Source organism: Triticum aestivum, chromosome 7D (assembly GCF_018294505.1).
Source record: "Triticum aestivum cultivar Chinese Spring chromosome 7D, IWGSC CS RefSeq v2.1, whole genome shotgun sequence".
Lineage (NCBI taxonomy): Eukaryota > Viridiplantae > Streptophyta > Magnoliopsida > Poales > Poaceae > Triticum > Triticum aestivum.
The window spans coordinates 574,857,661-574,883,711 of record NC_057814.1 but is presented as its reverse complement, the minus strand read 5'-3'; the positions used below and the strand labels follow the sequence as shown (position 1 = coordinate 574,883,711).

The window sequence follows — 26,051 nt, the reverse complement described above, 5'->3', positions numbered from 1 at the left end:
TTGTGCTGCATCATCCCTTCCTCTTTGGGGAAATACCGACGTAGTTTCAAGTGACATCAGCTGGCGTCGCCTCGGCGGTGGCCTTCATGGGACTCCAGCGGCGGCGGACTCTCGTGTTCCAGTTGTCCTCGATGGTGGCGGCAGACATGGAGGCGCCGGCCACCGACTCGTCGCTCTCCGCGCACCCGGCTTCTGTCTCTGCCTGCATGACGCGATCACAGGCACGGGAGGCACGGTCACAGGCAAGGGTGGCGCGGACGCAGGCACGAGCGGCGCGGTCGCAGACACGGGAGTTGCGATACAACGCGGCGACGTCGACGGCAGTGAGGACGCCCGTGCCGCCGTGCTTCCCGCCGTGTCGGCGTGAAGCAACTTGCCACTCCTCATCCAGTGGCCCTGGAGTGGCGAGTTGCTGAACCACGCGCTGGCTTGGGGCGGTAACTTGCTCCATCGGTTCAGGCGCGGGAGGTGGAGCAGTGAGCAGCCTCGCTCATATTCGGCCGGCTCGGCGAGCCACCCAGCCTGCTTGTATGTCGGAGAACTGCTCTTCAGAAGCCATTAGAAGAGTTGTGAAGGAGGAGATGGGGGGAGCAACGGAGGGGTGGCGATTCTTTCTTGGTGTCTGGCCTCGTTTAAATAGAGAGCCGACAGGATGAGCTCGGTCGACGTTGCGTTTAATGTCGGCCTGCTCATTAACGTACGTGTGGCAGGAGCAGGTTACTTGTCTTCCACGCAGGTTTAATGGAGGCGCATGAATGCGCGAGGAGGCATGTTCGTCCAGGCGTGCAGCGGGCGGCACCCTTGGCTGACGAGCCGCTTCAATGACAGAGGCAGTAGAGGTCGCGTCCGCCCTGAGCCGCCTTCAATGAAGAGCGACGCGCTCTACAGCGGCATGAATGCGGGCAGCTGGCGCCAGGCGGGATGCGCGCGCAGGAGGTGTGACGGGTTTTTGGTTGGACAAGGCGGTCATAAGCGGGTTTGGGATCGGTTTGGACTCCCGCAAACCTCCCTCACTTTTGTCTCCGGTTTGCGGGAGAATCGCGTTCAGACCATCCCACGGATTGATACAGGTCGGCGTTGGATGGCTTCCGCTGTCCGGACAACACGGTCCGGACGGTCGCGGGAGGTTTGAGGGTCGGCGTTGGAGATGTCCTCATATGATTTCCGAAGAAAAAAGGCATGGCAAAGGCTTTTCACCAGCTTATCCCTTCATTCCAAAATATTCAAAGTTCTAGGTTTGTTTTAAGTCGAGCTTCCTTATGTTTGACCAAGTTTATAGCAACAAGTTACTAACATTTCGCTACATGAAAGATATATAATATGGTAATATACTTTACGGTTAATTTAATAAAACTAATTTAACGTTCGCATGTTTCTTATAGGTTTTGTCAAACCTAAAGAAGTTTGACTTAGCCCAAAGTTAAAACTTTAAATATTTTGGAACGGGAGTAGGTAAAACATTTTTTGTGCACACACGGACGTGGATAAGAAAGGTCATGCGCTCAATGCTGCTTTTGATATTATAGTCATATTTGACTAACCAAGTTTTATCAATCTTTATGGCTATATTTACTCAGTATAAGCTAGGTAAAGTTCAACATCTCACCATATATATAGTTAATCACAGAGACATCCGTGTCATTGACGTGGCTTGAAACTGCGTCGATATTTCTCCAAAGAGGAAGGGATGATGCAGCACAACTACGGTAAGTATTTCCCTCAGTTATGAAACCAAGGTATCAATTCAGTTGGAGTCCAAGCCAAACTATGTAGGCGGCACCTGCACACAAAGAACAAAAACTTGCAACCCAACGTGTAAGAGGGGTTGTCAATCCCTCCTCGGTAAAAAAGATAGATTGTTTTGTATGATGTTGGATAAGTAGATCTGAGTAAAACACGAAATAAAATAAATATAGAAAAAGTGCAGCAAGGTATTTTTGGGTTTTTGGAATAATAAATCTGAAAACAAAAGCGAATATGATAAAAGATAGACCCGGGGGCCGTAGATTTCACTAGTGGCCTCTCTCAAGAAAATAGCATACGATGGGTAAACAAATTACCATTGGGCAGTTGATAGAAGATCAAATAATTATGATGGCATCCAGGCAATGATCATTACATAGGCATCACGTCTAAGATTAGTAGACCGAAACGATTCTGCATCTACTACCATTACTCCACACATCGACCGCAATCCAGCATGCATCTAGTGTATTAAGTTCATGGAGAAACAGAGTAATGCAATAAGAACAATGACATGATGTAGACAAGATCTATTTATGTAGGAACAGACCCCATCTTGTTATCCTTAATAGCAACGATACATGTGTGCCTCGCTGCCCCTTCTGTCACCGGGAGAGGACACCAAAAGATCGAACACATCACAAAGCACCTCTTCCCATGGCAAGAAAAATCGATCTAGTTGGCCTAACTAAGCCAAAGATTCAAAGAAGAAATACGAGGCTATAAGTAATCATGCATATAAGAGATCAAAGTAAACTCAAATAATTTTCATGGATATAGATTTGATCATAAACGCAATCTTCATCGGATCCCAACAAACACACCGCAAAAAAGCCATTACATCAAATAGATCTCCAAGAGACCATTGTATTGAGAAGCAAAAAGGAGAGAGGAAGCCATCTAGCTACTGCTTGCGGACCCGTAAGTCTATGGTGAACTACTCACGCATCATCGGAGAGGCACCAATGAGGATGGTGAACCCCTCCGTGATGGTGTAGGTTGGATCTCGTGGTTCTGGAATTTACGGCGGTTGGAATTGTCTTTCGTCTGCTCCCCTAGGGTTTCTGGAATATTTGGGAATTTATAGGGCGAAGAGGCAGTGCAGGAGACCTCTGTGGGGCCCACAACCCACCAGGGCGCGCCTGGGCTCTTGGGCACGCCCTTGTGTCTTGTGGTCCCCACGGGGATCCCCTCTGATCCTTCCTTCGCGCCCAGCTGGGTTGTGCCCCCTCCGGGCACCCCTCTGGTACTTCTTTGGCCCATCCCGTGTCTTCTGGCCTAGAAAAATTCTCCAAAAAGTTTCAATGCGTTTGGACTCTGTTTGGTAATGATATTCTGTGAAGTAAAAAACAATCAAAAAAATAGCAACTGTCACTGGGCACTATGTCAATAGGTTAGTCCCAAAAAATGATATAAAGTTGCTATAAAATGATTGTAAAACATCCAATAATGATAATATAACAGCATGGAACAATAAAAAATTATAGATACATTGGAGACGTATCAACATCCCCAAGCTTAATTCCTGCTCGTCCTCGAGTAGGTAAATGACAAAAACAGAATTTTTGATGTGGAATGTTGCCTAACATGTTCATCACATATTCTTTTTCTTTTTTAGCATGGACATTTGGAATTTTAGATGATTCAAAGCAATAGTCTATATTTGATATGATAATTTCAATACTCAAGCATATCAAGAAGCAACCACGTCTTTCAAAATATCAACACTAAAGAAAGTTTTCCCTAGCCCATCGTGCTCAATCATTGATCCATTCATGAAACACACTCGAATATTAGCTACATCCAATGCTCAAGTACGATCATAGTGCCCCTTATTTGGTGCGTTATAAGAGAATATGAAGACTAAAATATAAAATAAAAATTTCATAAAGTAAATAGACAGGCCCTTCGTAGAGGGAAGTAGGGATTCGTAGAGGTGCTAGAGCTCAAGGAAAAAAATTGAGAGATAAAAACATTTTGAGAGGCATGCTTTTCCTGTCAAAGAAAACGACCAAGTAGTTCCCAATACTTTCCATGCTAGATACATCATAGGCAGTTCCGAAACAAAAAATAAAGTTTATTCCTTTTCCACCATACTTTCACATTCCACGGCTAGCCGTATCCACGGGTACCGTCTATACCAACACTTTCCAAGGAATTTATTAGTTGACAACATAAAGTAAATTTCTTTTTCGGGACTGGGCATCCCTATTATCGCCTGATAACTCACAAGTATAGCGGATCGCAATAGTTTTCGAGGGTAGAGTATTCAACCCAAATTTATTGATTCGACACAAGGGGAGCCAAAGAATATTCTCAAGTATTAGCAGCAGAGTTGTCAATTCAACCACACCTGGAAGACTTAATATCTGCAGCAAAGTATTTAGTAGCATAGTAGTACGGAAGTAACGGTAACGGTGGAAAAAGTAACAGTAGCAGTTTTGTAGTAATTGTAACAGTGGCAACGACAAAGTAACTAAGCAAAGATCAATATGTGAAAAGCTCATAGGCATTGGATCAGTGATGGAAAATTATGTCGGGTGCGATTCCTCATGCAACAGTTATAACATAGGGTGACACAGAACTAGCTCCAGTTCATCAATGTAATGTAGGCATGTATTCCGAATATAGTCATACGTGCTTATGGAAAAGAACTTGCATGACATCTTTTGTCCTACCCTCCCGTGGCAGCGGGGTCCTATTGAAAACTAAGGGATATTAAGGCCTCCTTTTAATAGAGTACCGGACCAAAGCATTAACACTTAGTGAATACATGAACTCCTCAAACTACGGTCATCACCGGGAGTGGTCCCGATTATTGTCACTTCGGGGTTACCGGATCATAACACATAGTACGTGACTATTGACTTGCAAGATAGGATCAAGAACTCACATATATTCATGAAAACATAATAGGTTCAGATCTGAAATCATGGCCCTCGGGCCCTAGTGACAAGCATTAAGCATAGCAAAGTCATAGCAACATCAATCTCAGAACATAATGGATACTAAGGATCAAACCCTAACAAAACTAACTCGATTACATGATAAATCTCATCCAACCCATCACCGTCCAGCAAGCCTACGATGAAATTACTCACGCACGGCGGTGAGCATCATGAAATTGGTGATGGAGGAAGGTTGATGATGACGACGACGATGGATTCCCCTCTCCAGAGCCTCGAACGGACTCCAGATCAGCCCTCCCGAGAGATATTAGGGCTTGGCGGCGGCTCCGTATCGTAAAATGCGATGAATCCTTCTCTCTGTTTTTTCTCCCCGAACGTGAATATATAGAGTTGGAGTTGAGGTCGGTGGAGCCTCAGGGGGCCCACGAGGCAGGGGCGCGCCCTCCACCCTCGTGGACAGGGTGTGGCCCCCTGGTGTTGATTCTTTTGCCAGTATTTTTTATTAATTCCAAAAATATTCTCTGTGAAGTTTCAGGTCATTCCGAGAACTTTTATTTCTGCACAAAAATAACACCATGGCAATTCTGCTGAAAACAGCGTCAGTCCGGGTTAGTTCCATTCAAATCATGCAAGTTAGAGTCCAAAACAAGGGCAAAAGTGTTTGAAAAAGTAGATACGATGGAGACGTATCATCGTCGTACTCTCGTGCAATGACAAGTGAATAAACACTCATCTTGAGAATAACACATCTAGCATGGAAAAAATATTGGCCACCCCCTGCCGCTTCATGAGTGGTACGGGCACACAAAAAGGAAATTCATTTTGAAAATTAGAGTTGGCACATACAAATTTGCTTAGAATGACACGGAAATACCGAATATAGGTAGGTATGGTGGACTCATATGGCAGAACTGGGTTTAAGGATTTTGGATGCACTAGTAGTATATCTACTTAGTACAAGTGGAGGCTAGCAAAAAGATTGAGAAGCAACCAACCAAGAAACAAAAAAATTCATAAACGAGCATTAAGCATAACTAACACCGAATAATGCACCACAAGAAGGATGTAATTTCATCGCATAACTATTGGCTTTCATGCTTGCATAGGGAATCACAAACCTTAACACCAATATTCTTACTAAAGTATAATTACTCACCAACATAACTCACATATTACTATCATCATATCTCAAAACTATTACAAGGAATCAAGTTTATTTTGTCCAATGATCTTCATGAAAGTTTTTATTATATCCCTCTTGAATATCTATCACTTTGGGACTAGTTTCATATATTGCCATTGCTTTTGACAAGGTCAAATAAATTTAAGTGAAGAACATGAGCATAAAGATTTTCATCTCTCAAAATAATCTAAGTGAAGCACGAGAGAATTTCTTCAAAAAATTACTAACTCTCAAAGAAATGTAAGTGAATCATGAGAGTATTTCTCCAAAAATATGAAAGCACACCATTCTCAAAAAGATATAAGTGAAGCACTAGAGCAATTCCATAGCTCAAAAAATTTAAGTGAAGCACATAGAGCAATTCTAAAAAATCATAGCATAATTTTGGCTCTCTCAAATAGGTGTGTCCAGCAAGGATAATTGTTACAAATTAAAAAGCAAAATAAGCAAAGACTCATATAATACAAGATGCTCTAAGCAAAACTCATGATATGTGATGAATAAAATTATAGCTCTAAGTAAAATACCGATGGTTGTTAGAAGAAAGAGGGCATCCCCAAGCTTAGTTGCTTGTTTCTCCTTGAATATTGCCTTGGGTTGCCATGGGCATCCCAAACTTAGGCTCTTTTCACTCCTTATTCCTTCATCCATAGTGATCTCACCCAAAACTTGAAAACTTCAATCACACAAAACTTAACAAAAACCTTCGTGAGATCCGTTAGTATAATAAAGCAAATCACTACTCTAAGTACTGTTGCAGACCCATTCATATTTTATTATTGCATTATATCTACTGTATTCCAACTTTACCATGGCTTACACCCCCCCCCCAATATAGTCCATAGATTCATCAAAATAAGCACACAATGCAACGAAAACAGAACCTATCAAAAACAGAACAGTCCGTAGTAATCTGGACTCTAACCATACTTCTATAACTCCAAAAATTCTGAAACATTAGGAAAATGTAGGCAATTTCTATATTAATCTTGTGTAAAAAAATTAGAATTTTTCGTCGCTTATGTGAATTTACAAACTTCTGCTACTGGACACAAAAGTTTTTGTTTTCCAACAAGATCAAATCAACTATCACCCAACATGATCCCAAAAGCTTTACTTGGCACAAACACTAATTAAAACATAAAAAACACAATCATAACAGTAGCATAATTGTGTAAACACTCAAGAACAAAAAGAAAAAGGCAAAAATAAAATTTATTTATTGAGTTGTCTCCCAACAAGCGCTATCGTTTTACGCCCCTAGCTAGGCATAATGCATAGATTCAAGTATTGTCATCTTTAGTTTTTGATCAATAGGATGCCCTAATGATTGATTCATATGGTGGCCTAATTCTTTTTCTAGGTAAGTGTTCCATACCCTTTCTTAATGGAAACTTTAATTTAATATTGCCTTCTTTCATATCAATCACGGCACCTATAGTGCGTAAAAACGGTCTACCAAGTATAATTGGACAAGACGGATTGCAATCAATATCAAGAACAATAAAATATATGGGAACATAATTCCCATTTGCAAGAATAAGAACATCATTAATTCTTCCCAAAGGCTTTTTAATAGTAGAATCCGCCAAGTGCAAATTAAGATAACATTCTTCAATATTGGTAAGACCAAGCACATCACATAGAGATTTCGGAATTGTGGAAACACTAGCACCCAAATCACATAAAGAAAAACACTCATAATTTTTAATCTTGACTTTAATGGTAGGTTCCCATTCATCATGTAATTTTCTAGGAATTGAAATCTCTAATTCCAACTTATCTTCTAAAGCTTTCATCATGGCATCAACAATATGTAGTAAAAGCTTTATTTTGTTCATAAGCATGGGGTGAATTTATCATCAATTGCAACAAACAAATACACTCAATCAAAGAGCAATTATCATAATTGAAGTCTTCGTAATCCAAATGGTGGGCACATTGCTAGTTAAAGTTTTGACCTCTCCAAACCCACTTTTATCAATTTTTTCATCAAGATTTTCACCCTCCAAATTATTGGGATGCCCTCTAGCTAAAGTTGAATCTTCTCCAGTCCCTTTATCATCAATTTTAATTTTACTAAACAAGGAATCAATAGAAGAAACACCAATTACTTTAAGATCTTCATCATCTTTATGAAAGCAGTCACTAGAAAACGCTCTTTCTAAAAATTCTCTTTTAGCTCTAAGCATAGCGGTTCTTTTCTTACTTTCATCCATAGAAACATACAAAGCTTTAATTGATTCATCAACCTTGGGTGAAAAGGTTTTCATCTTGAGATTTTCTACATCCTGAGAAATTCTATCAATGCTTCTAGACATATCATCAATCTTATTCAACTTTTCTTCTATTGTAGTATTGAAAATTTTTGAGCATCGATAAATTCTCTAATATTATTCTCAAGATCAGAGGGGTTCATATTATTATTGTAAGAAGAATTACATAGGAATTACCATAATTATTAGAGGAATTTTTAGGAAAAGGCCTAGGATTAAAATTACCTCTATAAGCATTGTTATTAAAATTGTTTCGTGAGACAAAATTCACATCTACGGGATCACTATTTTGCTCAATCAAAGTAGACAAAGGCACATCATTAAGATCAATAAGAGCACTTTTACTAGCAACCAATTTCATAAGAGCATCAACTTTTTCACTCAACGTACTAATTTCTTCAGCCGAATTAATTTTTTTACTAGTAGATGCTCTTTCGGTATGCCATTGCGAATAATTTACCAAGATATTATCTAGCAATTTAGTAGCTTCACCCAAAGTAATTTCCGTAAAAGTACCACCCACGGCGGAATTTAAAGATTTCTAGAAACAAAATTCAATCCCGCATAAATTTTTTGAATAATCATTCAAAGATTTAAACCATGAGGTGGACAATTTCTTAGCATCAATTTCATTCTTTCCGAAGATTGTGCAACATGTTCATGCTGAAGTTGCTTAAAATTCATGATTTGAGTTCTAAGAGAAATAATTTTCGCGGGCAGAAAATACTTAGTAATAAACGCATCCTTGCATTTATCCCAAGAATCGATACTATTGCGAGGCAAAGAAGAAAACCAAATTTTTGCATGGTCCCGCAAAGAAAAAAGAAACAATTCACAATTCACCATATCATTGTCCACATCTTTATTTTTCATATCGCACAATTCTATGAATGTGTTTAGATGGGACGCGCCATCCTCATTAGGAGTACCGGCAAATTGCTCTTTCATATCAAGATTCAACAAAGCGGCATTAATATCACAAGACTCCGCACTAGTGGCGGGAAGAGCAATCAGAGTGCTAATAAAATCATTATTATTGGTATTGGAAAAATCACACAATTTGGTATTTTCTTGAGACATCGTGACTATGCAAACAAGATTGCAAACAAAAAAAAGATCTTACGAGAAAAAGGCGAACGAAAAAGAAGGTGAATAAAAAGGCAAATTTTTGTGAAGTGGGGGATATGAAAACGAGAGGCAAATGGCAAATAATGTAAATTGCAAGGAGATGAGATTTGTGATTAGGAACCTGGTAGATGTTCACTTGATCCTCCCCGGCAATGGCACCAGGAATTCCTTTGACGTGGCTTGAAACTGCGTCGGTATTTCCCCAAAGCGGAAGGGATGATGGAGCACAACTACGGTAAATATTTCCCTCAGTTATGAAACCAAGATATCAGTCCAGGGAGTCGAAACCAAGCTATGTAAGCGGTACCTGCACACAAAGAACAAAAACTTGCAACCCAACGCGTAAGAGGGGTTGTCAATCCGTCCTCGGTAGATCAGAAAGCAAAAGCGAATAAAAATAGATCGGAAAGCAATATGATAAAAGATAGACCCAGGGGCCATAGATTTAAATAGTGGCTTCTCTCTAGAAAATAGCATACGATGGATAAACAAATTACTATTGGGCAATTGGTAGAAGATCAAATAATTATGACGATATCCAAGCAATGATCATTACATAGGCATCACGTCCAAGATTACTTGACCGAAACGATTCTGCATCTACTACTATTACTCCACACATCGACCGCTATACAGCATGCATCTAGTGTATTAAGTTCATGGAGAAACGGAGTAATGCAATAAGAACGATGACATAATGTAGACAAGATCTATTCATGTAGGAATAGACCCCATCTTTTTATCCTTAATAGCAATGATACATGCGTGCCTCGCTGCCCCTTCTGTCACTGGGAGAGGACACCGCAAGATCGAACCCATCACAAAGCACCTCTTCCCATGGCAAGAAAAATCGATCTAGTTGGCCTAACTAAACCAAAGATTCAAAGAAGAAATACAAGGCTATAAGTAATCATGCATATAAGAGATCAAAGAAAACTCAAATAACTTTCATGGATATAGATCTGATCATAAACTAAAACTTCATCGAATCCCAACAAACACACCCCAAAAAAGTCATTACATCAAATAGATCTCCAAGACCATTGTATTGAGAAGCAAAAAGAGAGAGGAAGCCATATAGCTACTGCCTACGGACCCGTAGGTCTATGGTGAACTACTCATGCATCATCGGGGAGGCACCAATGAGGATGATGAACCCCTCCGTGATGGTGTAGATTGGGTCTCGTGGTTCTGGAACTTGCGGCTGCTGGAATTGTGTTTCGTCTGCTGCCCTAGGGTTTCTGGAATATTTGGGTATTTATAGGGCGAAGAGGCGGTGCAGGAGACCTCCATGGGGCCCATAGCCCACTAGGGCGCGCCTGGGCTCCTGGGCGCGCCCTGGTGTCTTGTGGTCCCCACGGGGATCCCCTCTAACCCTTCCTTGGCTCCCAATTTTCCTTCTGGTCCAAAACAATCTCCAAAAAAATTCATGGCATTTGGGCTTCGTTTGGTAGGGATATTCTGCGAAGTAAAAAACAAGCAAAAATAGCAACTGGCACTAGGCACTATGTCAATAGGTTAGTCCCAAATAATGATATAAAGTTGCTATAAAATGATTGTAAAAGATCCAAGAATGATAATATAACAACATGGAACAATAAAAAAAATTATAGATACGTTGGAGACGTATCAGTCATCCTCCCCGTGGGCGAGCCGGACGAAACCCTAGCCGCAGGGGGAACCTACCCTCTCCATCCCTCCCTCCCCTTGCCATCATTGGCATGCGACGCCTGATACGTCTCTGTCGTATCTTTAATTTTTGATTGTTTCATGTCAATATTCTACAACTTTCATATACTTTTGGAAACTTTTTATACTATTTTTGGGACTAACATATTGATCCAGTGCCCAGTGTCAGTTCCTGTTTCTTGCATGTTTTTGTTCTGCAGAGAATCCATATCAAACGAAATCCAAATGCGATAAAAAATTACGGAGATTTTTTTTGGAATATATGTGAATTTTAGGAAGTGGAATCAACGCAAGGCAATGCCCGAGGGGCCCACAAGCCCTTGAGGCGCGTCCCCTACTCAGGGCGCGTCCAAGGGCCTTGTGGCCACCCCAGAGGTCGGTTGGAGGTGTCTTTCGGACGCAAGGAAGCTAATATCTGGATAAAAATCGTGTAAAAATTTCAGCCCAATCGGAGTTACGGATCTCCGGGAATTTAAGAAATGGTGAAAGGCAAGAATCTGGAAATGCAAAACAGAAGGAAACACACACAGAGAGAGAGAGAGAGAGAGAGAGAGAGAGAGAGAGGGAGAGAGAGAGAGAGAGAGAGAGAGAGAGAGAGGGAGAGAGAGAGAGAGAGAGAGAGAGAGAGAGAGAGAGAGAGAGATCCAATCTCGGAGGGGCTCCAGCCCCTCTGCCGCCATGGAGGCCAAGGACCAAAGGGGAAACCCTTCTGCCATCTAGGGGGAAGGTCAAGGAAGAAGAAGAAGGAGGGGGGCTCTCTCCCCCTCTCTCCTAGTGGCACCGGAACGCCGCCGGGGCCATCATCGTGATGGCGACTGATGTCTGCTAGAACTACGTCGGAATTTCCCCAAAGAGGAAGGGATGATGCAGCACAGCAACGGTAGGTATTTCCCTCATTGATGAGACCAAGGTTATCGAACCAGTAGGAGAACCAAGCACCACTACGTAAACAGCACTTGCACACAAATAACAAACACTCGCAACCCGACGTGTTAAAGGGGTTGTCAATCCCTTTTGGGTAACGGCGCGAGAAATTGGCAAAAGGATGGGGTAAAGTTGTAATAGATTGGATAAATGGATCCCAAATACAATAAAATGCAGCAAGTTATTTTTTTATTTTTGGTTTAATAGATCTGAAAATAAAAGCAAATAAAATAGATCGCAAAGGCAAATATAATGAAGAAGAGACCCGGGGCCCGTAGATTTCACTAGTGGCTTCTCTCGAGAAAAATAGCACACGGTGGGTGAACAAATTACTGTTGGGCAATTGATAGAACTTCAAAAAATCATGACGATATCGAGGAAATGGTCATTATATAGGCATCACGTCCAAGATTAGTAGACCGACTCCTGCCTGCATCTACTACTATTACTCCACACATCGACCGCTATCCAGCATGCATCTAGTGTATTAAGTTCATGGAAAACGGAGTAATGCAATAAGAACGATGACATGATGTAGACAAGATCTATTTATGTAGAAGTAGACCCCATTTTGTTATCCTTAATAGCAACGATACACACGTGTCGTTTCCCTTTCTATCACTGGGATCAAGCACTGTAAGATCGAGCCCATTACAAAGCACCTCTTCCCATTGCAAGATAAATAGATCAAGTTGGCCAAACAAAACCCAAATATCGGAGAAGAAATACGAGGCTATAAGCAATCATGCATATAAGAGATCAAAGAAGACTCAAATAACTTTCGTGGATACAAAGATAGATCTGATCATAAACTCAAAGTTCATCAGATCCCAACAAACACAACGCAAAAAGAGTTACATCTATGGATCTCCAAGGCACCATTGTATTCAGAATCAAAAGAGAGAGGAACCATCTAGCTACTAACTACGGACCCGTAGTCTACAAAGAACTACTCACGCATCATCGGAGAGGCACCAATGGACATGATGAACCCCTCCGTGATGGTGTCTAGATTGGATCTGGTGTTTCTGGAACTTGCGGCGGCTGGAATTGATTTTCGTCGACTCCCCAATGGTTTCTGGAATATTGGGGTATTTATAGAGCAAAGAGGCGGTGCGAGAGGCCACCGAGGTGGGCATAACCCACCTGGGCGCGCCTGGGCCCCCAGGCGTGCCCTTGTGGGTTGTGCCCCCCTCGGGGCACCCCTCTGGTACTTCTTCAGCCCATCTTGTGTCTTCTGGTCCAGAAAAAATCAACAAAAAGTTTCGCTGCGTTTGGACTCCATTTGGTATTGATTTCCTGCGATGTAAAAAACATGCCGAAAACAGCAACTGGCACTGGGCACTATGTCAATAGGTTAGTACCAAAAAATGATATAAAATGACTATAAAATGATTGTAAAACATCCAAGAATGATAATATAACAGCATGGAACAATAAAAAATTATAGATACGTTGGAGACGTATCAGCATCCCCGAGCAGGTAAATGATAAAAACAATTTTTTTGATGTGGAATGCTGCCTAACATATTCATCACATATTCTTTTCTTTGTAGCATAGACATTTGGACTTCTATATGGTTCAAAGCAATAGTCTAGTTTTGACATGATAACTTAAATACTCAAGCATATCAACAAGCAACCATGTCTTTCAAAATATCAACACTAAAATAAGTTATCCCTAGCCCATCATGCTCAATCATTGATCGATTCATAAAACACACTCGCATATTAGCTACACCTAATGCTCAAGTACAATCACAGTGCCCCTGAGTTGGTGCTTTATAAGAGAAGATGGAGACTCAAATTAAAAATAAAAATTGCATATAGTAAAAGAAAGGCCCTTCACGGAGGGAAGTAGGGATTTGTAGAGGTGCCAGAGCTCAAAGCGAAAATTGAGAGATAAAAACATTTTGAGAGGCATAATTTTCCCACCAACGAAAACGACTTAGAGTTCCCAACACTTTCCATGCTAGATATATCATAGACGGTTCCCAAACAGAAAATAAAGTTTATTCCTTTTTCCACCATACTGTCACTTTCCATGGCTAGCCGTATCCACGGGTGCCTTCCATACCAACACTTTCCAAGGAATTTATTATTTGACAACATAAAGTAAATACATTTCTCATTTTGGGACAGGGCATCCCTAATACCTTTGCCTTACTCTCGTGCAATGACAAGTGAATAAACACTCATCGTCAGAATAACACATCTAGCATGGAAAATATTTGCCACCCCTCACCGCCTCGCGAGCGGTACGAGCACACAAAAGAGAAATTTATTTTGAAACTTAGAGATGGCACATACAAATTTGCTTAGAACGACAAAGGAATACCACATATAGGTAGATATAGTGGACTCATATGGCAAAACTGGTTTAAAGGGTTTTGGATGCACAAGTAGTGATCATACTTAGTGCAAAATGAAGGCTAGCAAAAGATTGAGAAGAGACCAACCAAGAAATGAGAAATCTCATAAGCGAGCATTAAGCATAATTAACACCAAATAATGCACCACAAGTAGGATATAATTTCATTGCATAAATATTGACTTTCGTGCTTGCATAGGGAATCACAAACCTTAACACCAATATTCTTACTAAAGCATAATTACTCACCAACATGACTCACATATCACATTGATAACCCACAAGTATAGGGGATCAATTGTAGCCTCTTTCGACAAGTAAGAGTGTCGAACCCAATGAGGAGCTAAAAGGTAGAACAAATATTCCCTCAAGTTCTATCGACCACCGATACAACTCTTCGCACGCTTAACGTTTGCTTTACCTAGAACAAGTATGAAACTAGAAGTACTTTGTAGGTGTTTTTGGATAGGTTTGCAAGAAAATAAAAGAGCACGTAAATAAAAAGTAGGGGCTGTTTAGATAAAGACACAATAAAGTAAATATAGCGAGTGTGGAAAAGTGGTGGTAGGAGTTGCAAAATTGTCCCTAAGCAATTGACTACTTTACTAGACCGATAGCAAGTTTTATGTGGGAGAGGCCACTGCTAGCATGTCATCCCTGACTTGGAATTCTATGCACTTATGATTGGAACTATTAGCAAGCATCCGCAACTACTAACGTTCATTAAGGTAAAACCCAACCATAGCATTAAAATATATTGGTCCCCCTTCAATCCCGTATGCATCAATTTCTATGCTAGGTTGAAGCTTCTGTCACTCTTGCCCTCCAATACATAGTCCTATCAACATACAACTAACCCTATGGTGTGATACACGCGCACGCTCATATGATGGGCACCAAAGTACAGCAACATAACCACAAGCAAATTAAACCAATCATAGCAATTCATCAATCACTGATAGGACAGCGAAAATCTACTCAGACATCATAGGATGGCAACACATCATTGGATAATAATATGAAGCATAAAGCACCATGTTCAAGTAGAGGGTACAGCGGGTTGCGGGAGAGTGGACCTCTGTAGATAGAGGGGGGAAGGTGATGAAGATGTTGGTGAAGATGATGGAGGTGTTGGTGTAGATCGCGGTGATGATGATGGCCCCGGCGGCGTTCCGGCGCCACCGGGAGAGAGGGGAGAGAGCCCCCCTCCTCCTTCTTCCTTGACCTTCCCCCTAGATGGGAGAAGGGTTTCCCCTCTGGTCCATGGCCTCCACGGCGGCGGAGGGGCGAGAGCCCCTCCGAGATTGGATCTGTCTCTCTCTGTTTCTGCGTTTTGGATTCTGCCCTTTGACCGTTTCTTTTATAACCGGAGATCCGTAACTCCGATTGGATTGAAACCTCCGCCCAGATTTTTCTCCAAAAATTAGCTTTCTTGCGGCCAAAGAAGAGCAGCAACCGCCTTACGGGGGGCCCACGAGGGGGGCAGGCGTGCCCCCTGCCTCGTGCCCCCCTCGGGCACCGTCTTGCGTTGATTCTTCTTCCGGAATTTTCCAAATATTCCAAAAATATTCTCCGTCCGTTTTTATTCCGTTTGGATTCCGTTTGATATGGGGTTTCTGCGAAACATAAAACATGCAACAAACAGGAACTGGCACTGGGCACTGGATCAATATGTTAGTCCCAAAAATAATATAAAAAGTTGCCAAAAGTATATGAAAGTTGTATAATATTGGCATGGAACAATCAAAAATTATAGATACGACGAAGACGTATCACACATCATCATATGTCAAAACTATTACAAGGAATCAAGTTATTTTGTCCAATGATCTTCATGAAAGTTTTTATTATATCCTTCTTGGATATCTATCACTTTGGGACTAATTTTCATGTGTTGCTTTTGATAAGCTCAAACAAATATAAGTGAAGATCATGAGCATAATATTTCTTTCTCTCAAAATAATTTAAGTGAAGCAAGAGAGAATTTCTTAAAATTTGTACTAACTCTCAAATAAATCTAAGTGAGGCATGAGAGCATTTCTTCAAAAATACTAAAGCACACCGTGCTAAAAAATATATAAGTGAAGCACTAGAGCAATTCCATATCTCATAAAGATTTAAGTGAAGCATAGAGAGCAATTCTAACAAGTCTTGGCATAATTTTGGATCTCTCAAATAAGTGTGTACAACAAGGATTCAAGACTTCAAACACAAAGCAAAAAAAGCAAAGACTCATATCATACAAGACGCTCCAAGCAAAACTCATAGTATGTGACGAATAAAAATATAGTTCCGAGTAAAATACCGATGGTCGTTAGAAGAAAGAGGGGATGCCACTCGGGCATCCCCAAGCTTAGTTGCTTGCTTCTCTTTGGATAATAGCTTGGGATGCCATGGGCATCCCCAAGCTTAGGCTCTTCTTACTCCTTATTCCTTCATCCATCGTAATATCACCCAAAATTTGAAAAATTTAATCACACAAAACTCAACAAAACCTTCATGAGATCCGTTAGTATAAGAAAACAAATCACTACTATAAGTACTGTAGCAAACCAATTCATATTTTGTTCTTGCATTATATCTACTGCATTCCAACTTTTCTATGGCAAAAACTCTTTAAAGAAACCCATAGAATCATCAAAACAAGCACACAACGCAAAGAAAACAGAATCTATCAAAAACAGAACAGTCTGTAGCAATCTGGATATTTTGAATACTTCTACAACTCCAAAAATTCTGAAAAATTAGGACCACGTGAAAATTTGTATATTAATCCTCTGCAAAAAGAATGGGTAATTTATCACGTTTCTGTGATTTTTAACAATTCTGTGACTGGCGTGCGAAGTTTCTGTTTTTCAGCAAGATCAAATCTACTATCACCCAACATAATCCTAAAGGCTTTGCTTGGCACAAACACTAATTAAAACACAAAAAACACAATCATAACAGTAGCATAATTGTGCAAACACTCAAGAATAGAAAACAAAAGGCAAAAATAAATTTTATTCATTGGGTTGCCTCCCAACAAGCGCTATCGTTTTACGCCCCTAGCTAGGCATAAGGCAAGGATCTACGTTTTGTTGTCCTTCTCCTTAATTTCCTTAGAGGTGTTTTTGTCAAGAGGTTTTGTAAAGACAACATAAAACATATTATCCATAGGAACTTTAGCACTATTAAGTTGCCCATCATCATAACCCCTTTGATTTCCGGCAACAATCCAAGAGTAATGTTGATTACCATTATTGAAAACTTGTTGGATTACATCTAAAATGGGGACTTACTTTTTAAGATTCTCATCAAAGATTTGATTATCCCCAAGCAAATGTCTTAACACATAATCACTATTGTAAAGAATTTCATCTATCACGGGCTTTTCACGATTCATACCATAAAAATCAAAGATTTCCCTAGCTTCCTGTATTATATAGTCAAATTCATTCATAAGAACGAGAGTGGCCAACTTTTTAGCTTTAGGATTCTTTATAACGGGAAGCTCAAAAAACAATCTTTGCAAAGTAGGATGAGTACGGAAAAATTTACTTTCAAGTTTTAGAACTAGTGCTGAAATATCTTCCGCATAAGATCTAGTCCTTCTAAGTATAGGAGCATCATCAAGACTTAAGTTTCCAACACCATTGAAAAATTCTTAGATACGTTCTTTTCCCATAACATTCCCTTGCCCCAAGATAAAAGTTTTAGCATCTAGACTGCCCGTACGTCCAATCTTAGGAGTTAGGCCATCATTTGTTGGTGCCATACCGAAATCACTCATGATTGCAAGCAAATGATAGATCTGACGAGAAAACAGCGAACGAAAAAAAGGACGAATAAAATGGCAAATTTTTGTGAAGTGGGGGAGAGGAAAATGGAAAATAATGTAAATTGCGAGGAGATAAGATTTGTGATTAGGAATTTGGTAGATGTTGATGATGTCTCCCCGGCAACGGCGCCAGAAATTCCTTTTGATGTCTGCTAGAACTACGTTGGTATTTCCCCAAAGAGGAATGGGTGATGCAGCACATCAACACTAGGTATTTCCCTCAGTGATGAGACCAAGGTTATCGAACCAGTAGGAGAACCAAGCAACACTACGTAAACATCACCTGCACATAAATAACAAATACTCGCAACCCGACGTGTTAAAGGGGTTGTCAATCCCTTCCGGGTAACAGCTCCAGAAATTGGCAAAGGACGGGTAAAGTTGTAATAGATTGAATAAATGGATCGCAAATAAAATAAAGTGCAGCAAGGTATTTTTGGTTTAATAGATATGAAAATAAAAGCAAATAAAATAGATCACAAAGGCAAATATAATAAATAAGAGACCCCGGGGCCGTAGATTTCACTAGTGGCTTCTCTCGAGAAAAATAGCAAACGGTGGGTGAACAAATTACTGTCGGGCAATTGATAGAATTTCAAATAATCATGACGATATCCAGACAATGATCATTATATAGGCATCACGTGCAATATTAGTAGACCGACTCCTGCCTGCATCTACTACTATTACTCCACACATCGACCGCTATCCAGCATGCATCTAGTGTATTAAGTTCATGGAGAAACGGATAATGCAATAAGAACGATGACATGATGTAGACAAGATCTATTTATGTAGAAATAGACCCCATCTTGTTATCCTTGATAGCAACGATACATATGTGTCGTTTCCCTTTCTGTCACTGGGATAAGCACCGTAAGATCAAACACATTACAAAGCACCTCTTCCCATTACAAGATAAATAGATCAAGTTGGTCAAACAAAACCCAAATATCAGAGAAGAAATACGAGGCTATAAGAAATCATGCATATAAGAGATCAAACAAGACTCAAATAACTTTCATGGATAAAAAGATAGATCTGATCATAAACTAAGTTCATCGGATCCCAACAAACACACCGCAAAAAGAGTTACATCATATGGATCTCCAAGAGACCATTGTATTGAGAATGAAAAGAGTGAGAGGAAGCCATCTAGGTACTAACTACGGACCCGTAGGTCTACAAAGAACTACTCACGCATCATTAGAGAGGCACCAATGGACATGATGAACCCCTCCGTGATGGTGTCTAGATTGGATCTGGTGTTTCTGGAACTTGCGGCAGTTGGAATTGATTTTCGTCGACTCCCCTAGGGTTTTTGGAATATTGGGGTATTTATATAGCAAAGAGCCGGTGCGGGAGGCTACCGAGGTGGGCATAACCCACCTAGGCGTGCCTCGGGGCACCCCTCTAGTACTTCTTTGGCTCATCTTGTGTCTTCTGGTCCAGAAAAAATTCACAAAAAGTTTTGTTGTGTTTGGACTCCGTTTGGTATTGATTTCCCGCGATGTAAAAAACATGCAGAAAACAGCAACTGGAACTGGGCACTATGTCAATAGGTTAGTACCAAAAAATGATATAAAATAACTAGAAAATAATTGCAAAACATCCAAGAATGATAATATAACAGCATGGAACAATCAAAACTTATAGATACGTTGGAGACGTATCAGCGATCTACACCAACAACTTCGTCGCCGTCATCACTAACTCTCTCCCCCTCTATGAAGCGGTGTAACACCTCTCCTCCCCGCTGTAATCTCTACTTAAACATGGTGCTCAACGCTATATATTATTTCCTAATGATGTATGGCTATCCTATAATATGTGAGTAGATCTATTTTGTCCTATGGGCTGATTGATGATCGTGATTGGTTTGAGTTGTATGTTTTATTATTGGTGCTATCATATGGTGCTCTCCGTGTCGCGCAAGCGTGAGGGATCCCCGCTGTAGGGTGTTGCAATACGTTCATGATTCTCTTATGGTGGGTGGCGTGAGTGACAGAAGCACATACCCGAGTAAGTAGGTTGTTTGCGTATGGGAGTAAAGAGGACTTGATACTTTAATGCTATGGTTGCGTTTTACCTTAATGATCTTTAGTAGTTGCAGATGCTTGCTAGAGTTCCAATCATAAGTGTATATGATCCAAGTAGAGAAAGTATGTTAGCTTATGCCTCTCCTTCGTATAAAATAGCAATAATGATTACCGGTCTAGTTATCGATTGCCTAAGGACAAATAACTTTCTTGTGACAAAAAGCTCTCTACTAAAACTAACTTACTTGTTTCTTTATCTAAACAGCCCCTATCTTTTATTTTTGTGTTCTTTATTATCTTGCAAACTTATCTTTTTACACCTACAAAGTATTTTTAATTTCATACTTGTTCTAGGTAAAGTGAACGTTAAGCGTGCGTAGAATTGTATCGGTGGTCGATAAAACTTGAGGGAATATTTGTTCTACCTTTAGCTTCTCATTGGGTTCGACACTCTTACTTATCGAAAGAGGTTACAATTGATCCCCTACTTATGGGTTATCAACGCCGGGTAAAGCCTATGTGGCATTGACGACGGAAGGGCACCTCGTTTCCCCTCTGACGCGACTTGGCTGCTACGGGGCGCTCGGCCGAGGAGAGGTGGACGGGCATCGCGACGAGGCGCGGCTGGGCGCGTATGAGGGCGCGACGTTGTGGAGGCTGGTATATCTGGGGCGCGCGTGTACGTGGTGCTTGGGTGTCACCCCAGCACGGATCTACGGCACGCGTGGTACGGGAGACGTGCGATAGAGCCACCAACGTGGATCTGCTGGCCGACGGCCTTGCTGGCTCCGTTGGCCTGGTAGTCACATGACGGCCTGGTGGATGGGATGGATGTCGTTGGCTCTAGTGCGAGATCTGCTCGCTGCGACGTCATGCATTGATGGCACATGAGTTTGGTTCTTGGGGCTGCGACCCTGGATCTTCGGTGGTGGCGGCCTCCATATTCTTAGACGATGCGAAGGCTAGGTCTCGAGGTGGTGCTAGCCTCGCTGAGGCTGGCGGGGTATGGGACGCACCCTCCACCAAGTGATTGGGTCTGGTACGGCTCGGCGGGTGACACATGCATATATTTCGGAGGCATCCAGACATGCTTGTCGCCAGCGGGTGCTATGCATGATGTCTCATGTGGAGACGTCAAGTCATGCCTGCTCTCGGCATGTGATGCATGATGGCTCTGGTGAAGGCGTCATGTTTTGCGTGTTGCTGCTAGATTGAGGGTGGTGCGACACTGACCGGAGGCAAGACGGTGTGGGACGTCTTTGTCTTTTGGCATCTCTTTGTGTGGTATCTGCCTAGCAAGGTGTTAGTAGATGGACAAGTGTTGATGGTAGAGGTGGCTTCAACAATGAGCATGCACACTCTAGTGCACTAGATCTCCAATAAGACTATGTCATCTCGTGCTTGCGTTGTGCCTTTGCTGAAAATGGTGGATTGAAGCTTGACTTTGGGGATGAAAATCCCGAGATTGACTTTGGGTTGGACTCATCATCATCGGTGTATGTACGACGATTTCTTCTTAAAGGCTTAGCGTTGTGTATATTTTCCGTTTTGTTTTTATCTTTTATCATACTGTTAATGGTTGTCTGGTGGAGATACTGTTGCGAGGCATGCGGCCTCGGGTTTTTCCCGGGTCGATGTTGTACGGTTGCTGGATTTTAAATAATAAACGATATATAACGGTGTGCATAGCTCGATGTAGAGGCCGGAGCTCGATGTAGAGGTCGGAGGTTACCCTCTTTTAAGAAACTATATAGTTAAGCGCAATTAGAAATTCTCAAAGCCTTTAAAGTTTTTACAGTTCGAATAGACATTGGGATTCACAAGCAGGCAAAGTGAAGTACTTTCTTGAGATAATTGGACTGCACACAAGACACAACCTTCATGAATTGCATGAATCAATCTTTAATTTATGTGGAGAATGAAACGAGCATGTGGAGAGATTTGGTGACCGGTTTCTGCGTTCATTGCTGCAGTAACCTGCCTCATCGACACAGTGAGTATCAGATGCTGATAAAACCATGCAGATAATATAAATGTACTTTATAAGTTCTCAATTTTAGAGCTTATGAGGTCAAAGCATCGTTTGCTGGGAAAGATAAGATCTCATCCCAGCTCCCGAAAACAGATCGTATCATATATGATCTTTTTAAGCAGATCACTTCACATGCGCGCATTAATTATCAGATCATATTTTCCGTTGGTAACACATGCATAGATCTTCCCAGGCACATGGCGAGGTATCACCGAACGACTTGGACTTCCTATATAATGGAGCCTTGCATTTCGCATTTTCGTCACCACCTGCTAAGCACATCCACTAAAGCACATATCCAGGAAGAACCCTAGCGATGAAGGGCCTCTTTTTGTGCGCACTTGCACTTGCCTTTGCGATGGTGACCACCCACGCCCAGCTGCAGTACTGTGAGAAGCGCTGCGGCAAGCAGGCCGACGGCATGGAGTGCCCCAACAACCTCTGTTGCAGCAAGGATGGGTACTGCGGCCTGGGCGTCGACTACTGCAGCGCTGCCGCCGGCTGCCAGAGCGGCGCCTGCTACGACAACAAGATCTGCGGTGCGCAGGCCGGTGGTGCATTGTGCCCTAACAACCATTGTTGTAGCTCGGGCGGTCGTTGTGGCTATGGCAGTGAATACTGCAGTGGCAGCCGCGGCTGCCAGAGCGGTCCTTGCTGGGCTGACCTCAAGTGTGGCCACCTGGCCAATGGTAAGCAATGCCCCAATAACCTTTGCTGCAGCCAATATGGTTATTGTGGCTTAGGACCGGAGTTCTGCGGTGCTCGCTGCCAAAATGGCGCCTGCAGCACGGACAAGCCGTGTGGCAATAAGGCTAATGGTGCACGATGCACCAACAACTATTGTTGCAGCCAGTATGGGTCTTGTGGGCTTGGCAAGGATTATTGTGGTACCGGCTGCCAGAGCGGTGCTTGCTACACTCCTTCCTTCCTGGCTAACATACTCAAGTGTGTGCCTTGAATTGTTGTCATGGAAGTATGAGTGTTGCAGTGAGGAGAAATAATCAGTGGCAATAGCTAATACTATTGTCCCAAATTAAGTTTTACTTGTACCAGCTACATATCGTTTTCAAGCTGTCGGCAGTTGTCCTAATTAGTACTATTCTGTTTTGTTGCCATCGTGTAATGTTATTGTATGATCTGGTGGTACTATATATCACCACTTGTTTTAGAGCAATTTCCTTTCAATACACAACTGGTGTTGCCATATCTTTACCGGTTGTACTCATGGTTATTATTTGCTGAGGAAAAAGAAACAGAAGAAATACAATAGAACTGTGAATGGAATGAGCTTCGAACATATTGTTTGACAGCAGCGCCCAAAAGAAGATCGTTGTGAACAAAACAAAAAAGACATCACTGGAACAAAAAAAAAATTCTCGCTACAAATTGTACTATTGAAGGTAAATTACAAGTGAACTTAAAAAACTCGTAAATTACATGTGTGGCAAACGAGAGGCTTGACTACCGTGGACACTGGATCGCAGACACTAAAATACATTTATGTCTGTTGTCGCAGTAAGATCATTTTGTATATTTAGAGAGGACAACAAAAGCCCACCATATGGCACTGCGGGTATTAGAGCATCTCTAATATGGACCCTAAATCGTCCGTATCCGTGTGGACCGCACCGTACGGACGTGTTTTGCCATCCATCGCAGTCCCCGTATCTGTCCACGGACCGGTTCGGACGTCCTTTTTCCACAAACCGGAAGCGAACCAAGGAGACTTTGCGGGCATCTGAACCGCTGCCACACGCGCGTCCGACAACCCTGACCCACCCAAAACCCTCTCCCGCCTCCTCCGTGCTTTCTCTCCAACAGATGCACCGCTTCCGGCGCCGCATTCATGCCGGTCTAGAGCCGCAACAACCGACATTGATGTCGTGCGATGTGACCTGACTGGAGGGCAGCGCTAATCCACGCGACCTCTCAGGCAACGCCGCTTCAATGCAGACGCGTCATCCCGAGAAACCATCTCCGACCGCTATGCCGCATTGAAGCGGGCCTAGCGTCTGTTTGCTTGATCTGGTCATGGCTATTTAAGCACGGCGCTGACGCCGTCCACAATACACTATCCATTCCACATCTCCACGCACCTCCGCCACTCCCCTCTTCACCGGCGATGGGCAAATCTTGGGACTCAGCGCTGTAGGAGGCTCCGGTGGCAGCCTGCCCCACGCGATCGCCGTGAAAGCGCTCGTTCGCATATTGCACTACCTTCGCGGCGGCCCCGGAGGTAGTAGCAGCGGCAACTCATTCTCTCGGAGAGCCATGACGGCACAAGAGTACGCAGACAGGGAGTGGCGGCGCCAGGAGAGGCGCAACACCGCTCGTTAGACGGGTCTGCGGACTCCGACGTCCCGCCGCTACAAATCCTCACAGACCCTGAGCACGGAACGGCCTGGGCCTTCGACCGGTCGAAGACCACGACAGAGACGAGCAAGCGCCATCTCCGCCAGCTCGACGAGAAGATTGACAAGCATGGTCCGGAGTAGTCTCTCCCGAGACCACTGCCGCAGTTGCATCCGGGAACTTGCGTCGCCCGTCTCCCTCCTGCCCACATCTGTGGTAGGCTGGTAGCCGCGGACGCACTGCACGCGGCACAGGACCAAGCGGAGAAGATCATCCGTGAGTGCCAGGCAGCGGCAGTGAAGCACTGCCGTGACACCACGCACTACCGCCGCCCGAAGCCTGACGACAACGACTCCGACTCCGATGGCGGCTATGACTCCGACTCCGACTCCCAGCAGCAGCAGTGCTCCCCACTCTCCGCCCGGCCGCCCCAACAATCACATTGCTGCCACCGGGCGTCGACCCTTGACTCTGCTATGCCCAGGACTTGCAGCGCCTTCGATGTTGGTAGCCGACTTGAGCACTATTGGGTAATTTCTTGGACAGATAGTTTAAGACATGCAGGAAAAAATAGAAGATGCATTTGATATGACATCTTGTATATGTTGATTTGTAAACTGACTTGTATGCGTAGATTTCTAAATTCATGCACTTGATCATTGATCTGATATTGAATTGAAAAAATAACCCTATGTAAGTATCGATCGAACTCTCAAATTGATGCAATTTTATATCATTTTTATTTCATCTTGTAGAAAAGAAGATGAAGATATTCTGTGATCGATGTCAGAAGCAGGGGTGTTAGACACATGTGGGAGGGATTGATGAAGGCAACTATTAATTTGGTACTCTTTTATATCCATTTATTTGCTATATTTTATCTATTTGGTTCGGTCGTTAAGCATTGAGTTTCAATTCTACATATATTGGTGAAATTGAGCAAAATTTTGTAAGATTTCACATGAGGTATTTCCTGGACAGTTATGAGGTATCTTTTGGGATAGTTCTTTGGTTATACAATTTTTAAAAATGTAGGGTTCCATTGTATTTCGTCCCGGGCCTGCGAATTCCTGGAGACTGCCCTGACCACATAACAACGACTACAAACACTGAGTCGAGTCAAAGACGCGCCGCCGTCATCGCCCCTCCCACAACGGAGCTGGACAAACCCTGTCTTGTTGTGGTAGACAACCGGGAAGTCGTCCCCCAAAATGCATATTTTGACGTGTATATTTTGGCTAATTGAATGATGGAAATATGGTGGATACCATAGTTTCATTAAGCATCCCTCTTAATAGTGCGGTTTTTCGATACTCAAATGAATTCAAAATGTTACGATTTTGGAGTATACCACTTTTCTCTCTTACACAATTAGGGGTCCACATATATCTATGCTTCAACCATTTGGACTAATCTACGTTGTATATATTGAGGACACAAGATTGGTCTTCAATTCATATTGCCATCATCAGCAAAACCCACTAAGGAAGAAAATTGCACTTTCAAAGGCGTCGAAGAGAGGATTGAAGCGAGAGAGGGGAGGGTGGCTACTTTTTCTTGAGCTTGCGTTGGTTTTTTTCTTGAA

At 42.4% G+C, this 26,051-nt stretch overlaps 1 protein-coding gene across 1 annotated transcript; it reads left to right on the top strand.

Moving 5' to 3' along the window:
• The first annotated feature begins 22,389 nt into the window (after nucleotides 1-22,389).
• Nucleotides 22,390-23,320, top strand: LOC123167690 (agglutinin isolectin 3-like). The gene has a single exon (XM_044585545.1). It carries the CDS (start codon nucleotides 22,431-22,433, stop codon nucleotides 23,070-23,072), a length of 642 nt encoding a protein of 213 aa, XP_044441480.1. The 5' UTR covers nucleotides 22,390-22,430; the 3' UTR covers nucleotides 23,073-23,320.
• The last annotated feature ends 2,731 nt before the right edge of the window (nucleotides 23,321-26,051 follow it).

Bases quoted from the DNA above. Each gene is read 5' to 3' on its own strand.
- LOC123167690 (XM_044585545.1), top strand. From the start codon at position 22,431: ATGAAGGGCCTCTTTTTGTGCGCACTTGCACTTGCCTTTGCGATGGTG.